Here is a 13159-nt window from a genome sequence, read left to right as displayed (position 1 = left end):
TAAATGCTCCTGGCGCGCTCAGACACAGCCAGTCAACAGCCGCGACCACAGGCAAGCGCAGTCGCTACTACAGGCACTAGCACTAGCTAACGAGGCCTCATGCCGCTGTTGGCTCAGCAGCGCGAGTAGAGGCAGCGACGGCAGCCTCCAATGAAAGAGAGGAGAGCAGCAGCAGCAGGACCAGTCGAACGATCGGCGGCGAGCGAAGCTCGTCAGTCGTTGGGAGATTCGCGTCGTGAAAGGCGACACGTTGTTAAGCTTAGCTCAAACCACTTCCATTGAGCTTATTACTCTTACTATCTTATACCTACATTGACGGAGCAACAATTCTTATAAATGTCCTTTCCCTAGAATAGTGAGTGGACCAGGTTAAAAAATGACGTAACAGAGGCATGTTTGTGAATTCAGGTCGGCAGTGCGCTTCCTGAGCTAGCTTTCGATGTGGCTTTGCCGGTGCAAATCTGGAACAGTTTCCTTTTGATTGCCCTATTCACCCATAAACTCCTCAGTCGGCGCATGTTTTCAACTGAATTAATTGGGTACAAACAGTGAGAAGTAGAAGGACTGTGCTCGATGTTACGGTGGAGGGAACGACATTGACAAAGTGTGCTTGACTTTTTGGTAACACGTTGAAGTACTCGTACAGCTTAAGTTTATTTCCATTAATGTAAACTCTTTCTTTGTTCACTACCTATCCGACGACATTTGTGAGGTGATAGTGTCAGTACACAAGCACCGCCACTTCGTTTTTTGTTAATATAATATACTATCTGCGCGGATGCTAATCCAGCCATTGTCGTTATTTGAAAACTACGAGTGATCAATTCGTCGCAAGAACAATAGTTTAGGCTAGTTTACATTTGTGAGCTTTGTGTCCATCAGTTGGATTTATTAAATGTTCATCCATTTCCAAATGTGACCTAAGGATTTCGTGCTAATAGTATCGCTGACGTTTTACGAAGGACAGTCGCCAACTTTAGCTCGCGCTCGAATGTTGCCCTTATGCATAAGCGACCAATAACGAAAGAAAAAAGAAGAAACAATGTTATAAGAAGTTCAAAGTGCAGAGCACTGGGTTACGGAGCTGCCGTTAACGCTTGCTACCAAGCGGTGGGTGCCCCTGAGGATCCCGACTGTATACGCCCACCGACTTCGTTGCACAACCGTAGTAACCATGTTAGACGTCTCCTTACGTTGGACGAGATCAGAGGTGAGTCATTCTTGGGGCCCTGTCGAGCTGTTGTGACATTATTGCAGCGTCAACCACTGCTATCGCTACCGAGGTCTTGAAGAAGTTCAGCTGTATGTTGACTTCTTTTTTTGTTTATCACCACCAGCGCGAGCCGTTGACGTTGGCTTTAACCAAAGGCTTTCCCAAATCCTGTCTGCTTCACTGATTGGCTTTGATTCATGCGTTTGATAAGAGTTACGAAGTGGCACCGATAATAAAAAGTGAAACTGCTTCTGCTAGTTTAGCTCGTCTTCTACTTTATTTAGTAAAATAAACGTTACGATGACCCGATAAGCTCAAACTCGAACTAGAACTAGCCAGAGATTGAAAATGGGAATTTTTCCAGTTATGTATTTCGAAACGAATAAAACGTGTTTCCACCTCGCACAGCAGGGATCGCGTAGAGGCCATATGTCTGGGGCGCATGGGTCGCGTTTAAGCAGCTACGCAAGATTAACTTGAACTATGCTCCTAACGGGGGAGAGTTTGTTCGCTCGTGCTGTTGGCGATACGCTGATGGTTGCCGAGTTTTCGCAAGCTTCGTCTGGGACATCATTTCAAAGGGAATACTAAAAGGTGTAAATTGAATCCTCTAAGCGAACCACTGCTATCGTTTTAGAGGAAATTTTGGACCGGCCTGCTGTGATATGTTGCATCGAAATACGTGCAAGGACTTAGATTTCAGAGAAATATGTAACATTTCTCTAATAAGTATATATGCGGCTTATTTGCTTAATTTTTCATGTAAGTGACAAACGTTACGGCACTAGCTCGATTTATCCCACTGCTAGCCAACCTAAAATGCCACAATCGTAATTTGAGAGATCTATCTATCTATTTCTCAAACGAAGCTCCGTATTATTTGGTAAGCGAGGCGGCTATAGAGATATGTCCCTCTTGTTCTGCGAGGTTCAAATACGATTTCTCTAGAGTCGTGCATCGTCATTCTATTTGTTATTCTTCGTTGTTTAGATCGGCAAATGAGCCACGAGCGAACGGTCTCGGGGAACATCTGCGCGTATGTCGCGCGTCAGGCACTCGCCAACACTCCCGGGGGCGCTCCGACCAGCCGAGCAGAGAGTCACAACCAGTTACGGCATGTTTCTTGTGCACTCCCTGTTGCTATTATCTATGTATACACGTGTGTCTGTGAATGCGTTCAGACGAGACACTGGTTGCCATGGTCACGTGCAGGCGATAATTTGGCCTTTTTCGAAACTTCTAACCGTGCTTAAATGAGTAGTAGCGCCCTGGTTTTTGTTTGGACTGCGCTGTGTCTGCAAGTTAGAGCTTTCCTAAAGACAAAGGTGCCGCCATCTAAAGTTTCCGCAAAAGAGGAAGAACCTACTCTTTGGCGAAATGGCCTGTTCGTTCTTTATTCGGACCGTAGCGTTAAGTTAGGTTATCTATTTGCTGGTTAATTGCTAGAGTTGCCACGCGACTCCTTTGGCTAGCGCTTTAAATTTGTAGTGTCTGACATTCAAAAATCAACAAGCGTTCTTGGCTGTTGTTGTCAGATTAGCTTTTATCAGAATTGCCACTGAAGTTGAAGACAGCAAGGGCACGTTTCGGCGCGAGACTCTGTCCTTCTGGCGGAGAAACGGGCTTCTCTCAACGAACTCCATGTCGACGGCCACGATTGGTGGCCATAACAGTCGTATCAACAGCAGCTGTCCAATACTATTTGGCCCATTGACGATAACAAGCAGATCGATAGCACAGAGACAATGATCACCACAGTCACCATGAATCTACAGGCTTACGAGGATGTGTGTTATTGCTGTGAATATTTCGACTCCTTTCTAAGAGGATTGATAGTTTGTTCATTCGAACATACGACGGGTGAGCAGGTATACGTCGGAAATATAACGACACCTTATTCATTTACTACAGATAGATAGTACTGGTCGTTATAAAGAGAAACTTAAAGATGGAATTTTTTTGGTGATTCTAATTAGGTGGCTTGACGCCGCTCTGGTGCCAATACTTAAGAGTATGGTCGCTGGCTGATTGCTTTTACGTCGATGACCGTATAATGCTGTTGCTTGTGTGTGCCTCGCTTGAGACAGCCGGCGAAAAGGCGAATCGCGGGCAAAACAGTACGAGATATACGAGTGTTGGTAGCGGGACGTCATGTGACGCCACCGCGACCTTTGATGACAACGCGAGAGTCAGCCTTCGCTAAGGCAATTAACAGTGAGTGGGTGGGTGTGTTTGCTTGTCCTAAGAGGAACAGTAGGCCATGTTTGTACTGCAATGTTAATTACTGTGTCTCATCAGTATCAAAATGCTCTGTCGTTTGTTTAAATTCTGTTGTGTAATAAGTGCCATTGAGAGAATATCTTTAATTTGATATGACGTAATTTTGTTGGGTATTAGCTGTGACAGTCTTTGAACTAGTATCAGTTTATGTAAAAAAAAAACAATCATTCGCAAGTAAGTATACGAAATTACTGTGAATTTTTATATTCAATAGTCAGAGCGGCAACGTCGATCCCATATTAAAGCTATTGGCTGGTGGGCAGAAACGTATAGATAGATTTAACGCCCAATGGTTGCATCCTTGCTGAACAACTGTTAGGATCTATATATGAAGGTAACTATCGCGTATCTTTATTTTTTAGCTTCTTAATGCTTGTCCGTTTTTTTGACCGTGTCATCCAGACATACCACCAACACCGCATCGTTTCGTTGTTTCGTCGCTTTTGTTTAGTAGCAATAACGAGCATACGTAAGCTTTTTTTCTATTTAGTTAGCAAACGAATACAGCCAGCAACAGATCCGACCTCGTTAGACCTCGTCAGCTATTGTTCCCATCATGTGTGTATCACGTAGCGACAGAACAGTCTATCAGCGATAAACTCGAACGCTGCGCTGTATCTAGTATCTGCTAGACTGCACAAATCAATTTGCTGTCCTAACAATGACGGACTGACCGGAAAGCTTGATATGTGCATGCATCCATTCGTCCCTTGGTATGAAATAGCGATATATCGACCTCGAGCCCTTAAACCAACTCAACCAATCAATGATCCGCAAACAACTAGTGATATAAATTATAACCAGGTAAAAATATATCACGATGAACATATAGCAACCCGGTTTATCTCTAGTGCGGTCTGCTGTAGTACTGGTCTTACCTTTGAGGTTATGATGATGAATACCGGTTATGCTGACTATCCATGGTGGTGCCGATTCATTCCTTTGCTGCTACAGATAAACCATGAATCCACCATTCTGGAGGAAAGATTGGACGATCTATAAAGCGCACTATTGAATAAGGAAAGAGGCAATACTTATTAAAAGTGAAACCTGCAATTTCGTTGTAAAGCATTGTTTGTAGTATTATTTCGAACAACTAGGAAATTTTCGGTTGACCAGTTTACGTTCTGTTTGTTTATTCTTTCTATATGCAACTATAATATATCAAGATCGATTTATGTAATTAATCGCTTTAATTGCTTATTAATTAATTGCTTTGCGTAGCTTATTAGACGGTTCAGTACGATTGCTGTTTAAATAATGTTATTGTTGCGCAAATTACGCCGCAATTATGTTCAGAGAGGGGTTGCGTCGTTGGTAATTCGCGGACACTTAGCCTTTTTGTCGCCTGTAATTTAAATGGCCCTTTATGCGGCGTGATCGGTTTTCGTTGAAGTCACGCTACCATTACTGGTCGCTTGTCGCTTACGGGCCTGCCTCAGTTACGTCTATGTGTGTGCGTTCGTCTTTCTTAAAATCGCTTCCATCACTTAGCGGATGACAAGGTTCAAAGCAACCTTCAAGCACCTTCAAGTATTCATTGCTGTTGGGAAACGACGACTTTCGATAGCTTAAGCCAAATTCAGTTACTTCACAGCTTTATTGAATGATGACCTTTACACTCTGTGGAATCAAGGCTAGACAGCTTTTTATCTGAATTTTCTATGCATGTTTACACAACTGATCTAAGATTAGTTAATCCTAAGCAAACAAACCGTTTTTCGTTTGTCTAAACCCGAAACGAATACGGAATTTGCATTCTCATAACGTACATGAATTTTACCATGGCTTTTCGTCGATACTGGTGTTACAGGGATCTCTTGAGGAGACGATGACTCCCTCCGCCCTGACGGGACAGGGAGGGCTCGAGAGGCACCATGGCTTCGCATCGCACAGCGTTGGGTCGCTGCACCGAAGGAAGATGCCGCCTCAGGTCTGTATGGTAGTTTTATTCTTAGCTGGTTGCTATACACATATATTTATTTAATATGGACTCACAATGTCATTTGCATAGCATGTTTGAATGTCAGCCTACAGCCGATATAGTTCTTCGCACTCAGCCCGATTGATTCCTGTATTTAGGACTGTAGTACTTTTTCGGAAAAACCTTCATAATAATAACGAGCGTTTGATAAGCATCGTTTCGTCGTGGGTCAGATTATTTTCCACGTTGACACGTATTTTTTTTAACGAGAATCTGCCGATGCTCGTTGATTCATGTTGCGGGAATTATCGAAAGCTCTTGCGCACTTAAAAAATATTTCCTATCCAAAAACAAGAGAAAAGTAAATGTAGAAGCATAGTCCTCGTTACCATACCCATTACGATCTGTTTTTCCTCGAAATAGAAACGGGTTGTACGCCTGCGTCCCATTCGGTCCCACGGTAACCGTAGCCGGCATGTGGTTACGAGAGAAAGAAAAACAATCGAATATCCTTTTTGGGATTTGATTTTCTTCGCCGTTCGGCGTTTGGGTTTGTCCATAAAACGGCACCAGTGGCGCTGAGACGATTTCATTTTTTCCCCTGTTAGTTCACTTCTGTTCTGCCTTATGGTGGTATAACGCCATTTCCGGTGAGCTATCGACCGTACCTTCTCCGGCCAAGCTGAAGAGAAAGCGGAACAGAACGACCTAATACGTTTAACACTCGCACATACAGAAAGATAGATATTAGTCACCATGTTGCCGACAGCTTACCGCCTGTTCTTCTGCTTTCTCGGTCATCTCGCCCTATTCAAATGTCAATGTTAAGCGGCCCATATAACAAGTAGCGCTTGCTATGGGCCACCATGGATGGTTGGCGGTTAGCTGCCGATAGCTTTGCCTGGCTACACTTGACTGAGTCACGGTCCGTAAGTGCACACCAGCGACCAGTTCGTAGTCGTACTCGTCATACTAATACAACGTTTGTTCACATTTAACTGTGCTTCAGTGAACCTAGCTTAGTTTGCTGGCGGTCACCGTTCACTTCTTTGCATAAGAAAGAACCTAAGAGGAAGCAAGAACAAGCGGGATCAGCGGTCGACCGTTAACATAACGGCACTGCAGTTAACCAGAGACAGTTTCGAAACAACGTAGATGTCGTATTCGCTGCTTTTTGTCCGGTATGTACGCCTTTGTGCATGTATGCCCGAGCATCGTGGTTGGGTGCTTGTCACCAATGGTATCGTATCGCTATTTACTGACCGGTGAAGCCGTACGACCGAAATGGCTAGCACAAAGATGCTCGAATGGTTAAACCGAGATGACTACTCGATCGTTTCGCCGTTATCAGGAGCAACTAGCTATTTTAACAACGAACATTTCTAATTGTAGCCGGCCATGACATAATCTCGTTACTAAGCCCTTCTCTCTTTTCCCCTCGGCTCGCAATGGCCTGAAAGGGCAGAGCAGATTAAATCAGAGTGGGGCGGAGGCACGGCAAGACAGTTTACGCTTCTAATGTTTGTAGCAAGTCGTTTTAAATAGCTTGGAATAGTATCATAATTGCACCTATTTTGCCGCACATAGCAATATGTCCTTTTGTGTCAAATCGCATCTAGCGTCACGGTGTCGACGTATTAGGCGTTATTAGTGCTAATATTAAAGTCGAGGCATCGGTAGCAACAGTTCTCGACTATAAGTATACGATACTTTTCTAAATTTCCACAATTGCTTAATTTATGCGCGTTAGATCACTGCGAATGCTGGAAGTTGTCCGTTCACTGGAGGATGAGACTGTGTGCCAAGCACATGTTCTGTGGAATGATCATAGAATGGTCGTAGGAAAACGATGTTAATAACAACTTGCGCCTGAAATCAAGTTGAGAGTAATCGCTTCTTATTCTTCGTCTCTCCCTAACTAACAGGTCCCCAAGAGAACGTGTTCGATGCAGAGAAACCTCTCGCCGATGTCCGGTCTGCGGGGCTCCCACTGTGAGTCGACGGGCTCGGAAACATCGCTTGTACTCGAGACCTCAGTCAGTTCGCACGGTTCCTCCTCTGACCTGCAGTCGCACCACTCCCATTCGCCCCTCTGGGGCGCATCTGGCGAGGAGCACGACACGGCCGACAAGCGGCTATCGAATATATCGGAGGACACGTGCGACACGCCGGGATACGCTGCTGGCAATTCGCATGCTGCAGCCGACGCTTTACTTATGTATCCGTCGCAAAGCAACAGCGGCCCCTGCCACAACCTCGGAGCTCTCGCGTCGCCGGCTGAAACGCCCAGCTTTAATCCCGCCGACTTCAAGCAAAAGGAAATCGAACGCAAGCGACACTACCGTGTCGGACTCAACCTGTTCAATAAGAAGCCCGAACGGGGCATTCGCTATCTAATAGAGAAGAATTTCCTAGAAGGAACACCGCAAGCAGTGGCTCGCTTCCTTATGACACGCAAGGGACTCAGTAAGAATAAGATCGGCGAGTACCTTGGCGATCGGCAAAACCCATTCGCAGTGCAGGTACTCGAATGTTCAGTACGCGAAATGGATCTATCCGGCATGCAGGTCGACGTCGCCCTCCGGAAGTTCCAGTCGTACTTCCAAATGCCGGTAAGATGTCAGGCTTTTTTAGGAAAGATTATCCTCTCTCACACTGCTATTATCCTTATTAAGAATAGTAATAAAGCATAGAAGACATTTAATACAAGTCGATTGTATTATATGCTTTGCTCACTGACCTGCTTGGGTTTACTATGATCGGTCGAAGTGCCCCTGAGAAGGCACAATAAGAGGTTTAATTGGATCTGATTAAATGAACATACTTTCTTTACCAGGGCTGTTCGAACAAGCGAGGATACACGCATACGCGCGTAAACGTTCATGTACATATACATCTCAAAACAATTCGTCTGTTGTCCTATTAATCGAATCAGTGACATCCTGTTAGCTGCAAACGTTTTTTTCAAGCGATCTATTAGGAAATATATTTAACGTTTACAGACGCTAAATAGATGTCTTCTTGTGTTGGTCACAGGGCGAAGCGCAAAAGGTAGACCACGTGATCCAGATGTTCTCACTGCACTATGCTGATTGTAATCCTGACCTTGTGGCACAGTTCTTCAAGAACGCCGACAACGTTTTGGTCGTTGCGTTTTCCATTGTTATGCTCAACGTCGACCTGCATAATCCCTCGCTAGCGGAGCATCGTCGAATGAAGGTCGACGACTACATCAAGAATCTTCGAGGCGTCGAAGGCTTTGAAAATGTCGACCGAGCTACGCTGGCCGGTATATATGACCGAATTAAGAAGGAGGCATTCCGACCAGGTAGCGACCATGTAACTCAGGTAGCTAAAGTGCACGAGACGATAGTTGGCGCCAAAAAACCGAACCTTGTGCTACCCCATCGACGACTTGTATGTTACTGCCGATTGTACGAGGTCTATGATATACAAAAGAAGGACAAAGCCGGCCAACACCAGCGTGAGGTGTTCTTATTCAATGATCTATTGCTCGTTAGCAAAATTGCCAGCAAGAAGAAAGGAGCGATAACGTACAGCTTCCGCCAATCGATACCGCTGGTTGGACTTAATGTGACGCTCTTTTCCACGCCACACTATCCATTTGGAATATCGCTGTCACAGCGGGTCGACGGTAAGATTGTGATCACCCTAAACGCACGAAACGAGCACGATCGAGAGAAGTTCTGCGATGACCTACGCGAGTCGGTCCTGGAGATGGACGAAATGGAGGCGCTTCGTATTGAAGCTGAGCTCGAGAAGCAGTCGGCGTCATGGGCCAATCAGGCGGAGAATCGCGACAGCGGAGTAGCTACCGACGAGGACGTGCCTAATCTTCAGCTGCCGAACGGCTCACCCGCGTCAGACAAGGCGGATAAAGGGAGCAGTAGCAGCAGCAATGGGGCTCATGGAGGAGCTGGTGGTCTGAAGGGCAAGGGCTCCGCTCTGTCCAACTCACTGCTTGACCTCGCCGAGCCTCCGCTAGCCAAGCCGGTGCGGCGTGGCAGTGCGGGCTCGCTCGACAGCGGCATGTCGGTTTCGTTCCAGTCATCCGCTGCCAGTACGGCCAGCAGGGACTCGTCCCCGCAGACCGTGCCCGCGTCTGCCGCGGCATCAGCCGCCGCAGCTGCCAATGCTTCTGGGGTTGCCGGCGTTGCAACCGGAGGCATCAACCACCCTCAGCATATTCAACATGTCCAACATGTTGTCCAGCACCAGCACACTCACCATCATCTTCAGCAACACAACCATCCACACAGCATCCCCGAAGAGCAGATACTTCAGCAACAGCAACCGCCGCTCGGCAAGGCCCAGGCGTACACGGGAATGTTGAGACATGGGCCAGGTTCCGTGTCCCAGCCGCCCCCGATTGCCAAGGCCGGAAGCCTACGCCAAGCGGACACAACCGATGTATAGAGCGAGCGCATGGATTAACTTTATGAACACATTAAATAAATACAGTGACACTCGTGAAACAAGATATCGTTGGCATCTTGTAACGAGTACTAACGAAGGCAATAATAGGTGAGGACAAGGCCGACCGGCAGGGGGACTACTCGCCGATAAGGTGGGAGGGCGGGACAATGCCGATGATATTGGATGGGTGGATAAATATTCCAGGTCTACGTCCACCCGCGGTCCATGCTCATATCCGTATACGGTAGATCCACAGTACGCACAGATGTTGATGAGTGGAGTCGTTAATCTTTCTTTCAAGAGACCAACTAATGGACAGGAAGAGTTCATACTGGGGTGTTATGACTTAATATTTTTGTCGCTTTTATGTAAATCGGTCTTCTGTTGATGTCGTAGTGGTGAAGTAGCTCTCCGGTCGAAGGTCTAGATGTAGTGCATGTGGATTGGCCGGTCGATTTATTCATTGGTCAACTAATTAATTAATTGATAATAAGTACCCGAAAGTGTTTGATGCCAATAATAAAGCTAATTTTTGCCATGCTAATTAAGCAAACGCATGGATCTAAACTGTATTATAGCAATAAGAGTTGTGGATGTGATAAGCCTTCGGTTTCTTCTGCTAAAATTAAATCAAGCATATGGACGCCTTCCGGGTCAGGTTCGAAAAATAAGAGTCCGAATGGTCTAAATATGCGATATGCCACTGACCACTGAATCTCACTGACTATGCAGAAGTTGTGTACCAGCATGCGGTGTAGATTCGCTTGATAGCAGCCAGTTCTAGCCAAATAATGGGAAATACGTTCGCTAAGACAAAAACATCGTACAGATTCACAATAGATGATATTCTACGAAAACAACAAGTAAGCAAAAAACGAAACCGGCGCTCTCCGACGCCTCTCGAGGTGCGAAATCCTTGCGGGAAAATGTATTGCTTAGTAATAGCCCTGATATCCGGTGGTTCACGTATTAAGCTACAAGGCAGATTACGACTAGAAAGCGCCATCCTTTGGCGGATCGTCGATTCGCAAAACGAAAGAACCGTGTTGTTCAGAGTACTTGTATATAGTTGATGACAACAAACCAACGGAAGGGGGATCGAAGCAAGACAAACCAACCAGCTACTAAGCAAGCGCAATCAGGCTTGATAATAGTGGTATATATGATGATGATGATGATGATGATGATGATGTGTGTGTGGAAGACTAGGCTAAAGCTGATGTACAAGGGGGGGGGAGGGGTAGAGTATGGTGTTATAGTATGTAAGATCTTAGACCCGTGAGGATATTGTGCGTCAGCTTTAAGCCAAAAGGCAGCCGAGCAATTATTCTTCGACCACTGTAGAAAGCAAGAAAGAACTAAATAAAATGGCAAAGAAAAACATGAAAACAGGACGCGAAATATGAGAGCCGTACGACGCTCTCACAGAGTAGAAAAGGAAGCTATAAAACGGTGATCGAAGGAAGCATAAGGCGATGACGATGGTGGCGGCGTACGGCCTCAATTGTACGCGATTTGTGTATGTGGCGGTGGTCAAGATAATGATGGTGACGATGATGGCGACGATGACGACGACATTATAACATGACGATTGTTGCTGAGAGCTGGTTGTTTTATTCCGAAGAGAAGAATACACAAGAACGAAAAACATACGGAAGAACGAATCATGATGGTGATCTCTGTTACGGAAGGTGACCAAGATGAGGAAAAAGGACACCTGGGTTCGTGACTCAGCGTTCGAGTGCAAAAGGTCGACAAATTTCAAGAAAAAATACAGATAGAAAAATTAAGGTCTATGGACACACAGCGTCATCAATCATGTCCAAAGGTTTCGGCTGCGCTGAGGCTAAGACATCGATAATGTAGCAATAAGACTGGTATATAATAACAGTAATGATGATAGCAAGCTGGCTCAACTGTGCAAGGGGAGGAAGCGAAATTGTTGTGCATGTACCGAGTAGGTGTGTCAGTACGAGGCGAATATGTCTTACGTAGGTGTCGTCGACGTCCCTCATCGCAGTCAACGCTCGATGTTACTGTCGCCTAAAAAGTTGCCCAAAGCCGTTCGATATGTACAAAGACTGTTTAATATATTCATCAAAGATCAGCAAAACTAATAAACGAAAGAAAATATTAACTCAACGTGATGTCTCTGTGTTCGTATTTTGTATTAGTGTGCGTGAACATGCTATTGAATTCTTTGGTAGCTAATGATGGAATAAAGAATTCTATTAATAACGGTTTAGACTACAATGTAAGAGTTAGGGCAAAGGGAAGTTCCGCTTACAGACAATGGCTATGCACAGGAGAAGACCCACTTTGACTGCAAAATGGGCTGCGGTGACATTACTGATATCACAGGATATTCCGTTGTCTCTGTCATATGTATTAAACCACAGCCTCATTAATATAAGCAAATCTACATCTTGCAGAGAACCTCGATCTCTCTTTAATTTCCACTTAGCCTAAAACCTTAACAACGCAAATGTTGTGAAATGCCTTGTTGGGACTTCGCCGTCAAAGTGTGCCGGCTTTCTGTTATACATCAGACGTCGATCAGCTAGCCTTGGTATTAAAGTTGGTAGAGTATCAATTCTCCGAGTGTCCAAGGGGCATAATACTCGAGATCAACGAGATTTGATCTTAGATTCATGCATGCTGAGTCAATTGGTATGTCAGCCATGATACGATACAATCCCTACAACTCTCTTTTACATCTTTGTTTGTTTAAACAAAGATGTAAAAGGCAACAATTTGGATGTATGTTTTTAATATAGAATGCTACTAGGCATATCAGTGACGATTGCAGTTATACGTTCTTTATTTTTTTCTGTATATTAAAGTGTATAGACTTACGTTTCAAAAATGTTTTAAATATTATTCTAGTAGTTTCTGTTGACTGATTATGAAATCGATGGCATGATCTTGCACTAGAAAACAGAATGAGGCGATTTTCAAAATGCGTGATAAGTAATTACGCAAGTGTATTGACCAGCAAGCTTGAAAAATAACCCTTGATCTCAAAGTTAAAGCTAATTATAATCAAGTAAAAACTTTTGTATGGTCTCGCTCGTACATGTTTTTCGTACTTTTATTTGTTGCTTTTTTACACAGCTTCAGCATTAATTGTAACTAAACTTGAACAAATGTTAATAATCAGTTATTAAACGATGCAGGCCGAAAGGCAGCTCCCGTAGCTTATTTCAGAAAAGGCTTTCGTTATTTGGGATGTAGAGGAGTCTGTTGCTTAAAGAGCAGTTACATATATAGTTCGGCTAATAGAATTGCAAATTGTACAAACTCAA

At 44.7% G+C, this 13159-nt stretch overlaps 1 protein-coding gene across 1 annotated transcript in view; it reads left to right on the top strand.

Moving 5' to 3' along the window:
* The window catches only part of siz (Brefeldin-resistant Arf-GEF family protein schizo), a gene marked incomplete in the record, with an annotated part of 514736 nt that extends 502735 nt beyond the window's left edge, over window positions 1-12001 (top strand). Inside the window, 3 exon segments of the mRNA XM_086981860.1 lie at window positions 5307-5426; window positions 7343-8029; window positions 8454-12001. Coding sequence (XP_086837986.1) covers window positions 5307-5426; window positions 7343-8029; window positions 8454-9854 — 2208 coding nt within the window.
* Window positions 12002-13159: the final 1158 nt, after the last annotated feature.

Source organism: Varroa destructor, unplaced genomic scaffold, assembly GCF_002443255.2.
Source record: "Varroa destructor unplaced genomic scaffold, Vdes_3.0 BEIS01000002.1, whole genome shotgun sequence".
In the NCBI taxonomy this organism is placed as follows: Eukaryota; Metazoa; Arthropoda; class Arachnida; order Mesostigmata; family Varroidae; genus Varroa; species Varroa destructor.
Note: the sequence above shows the minus strand (reverse complement) of the source record. Positions and strands in the feature narration are given on the sequence as shown.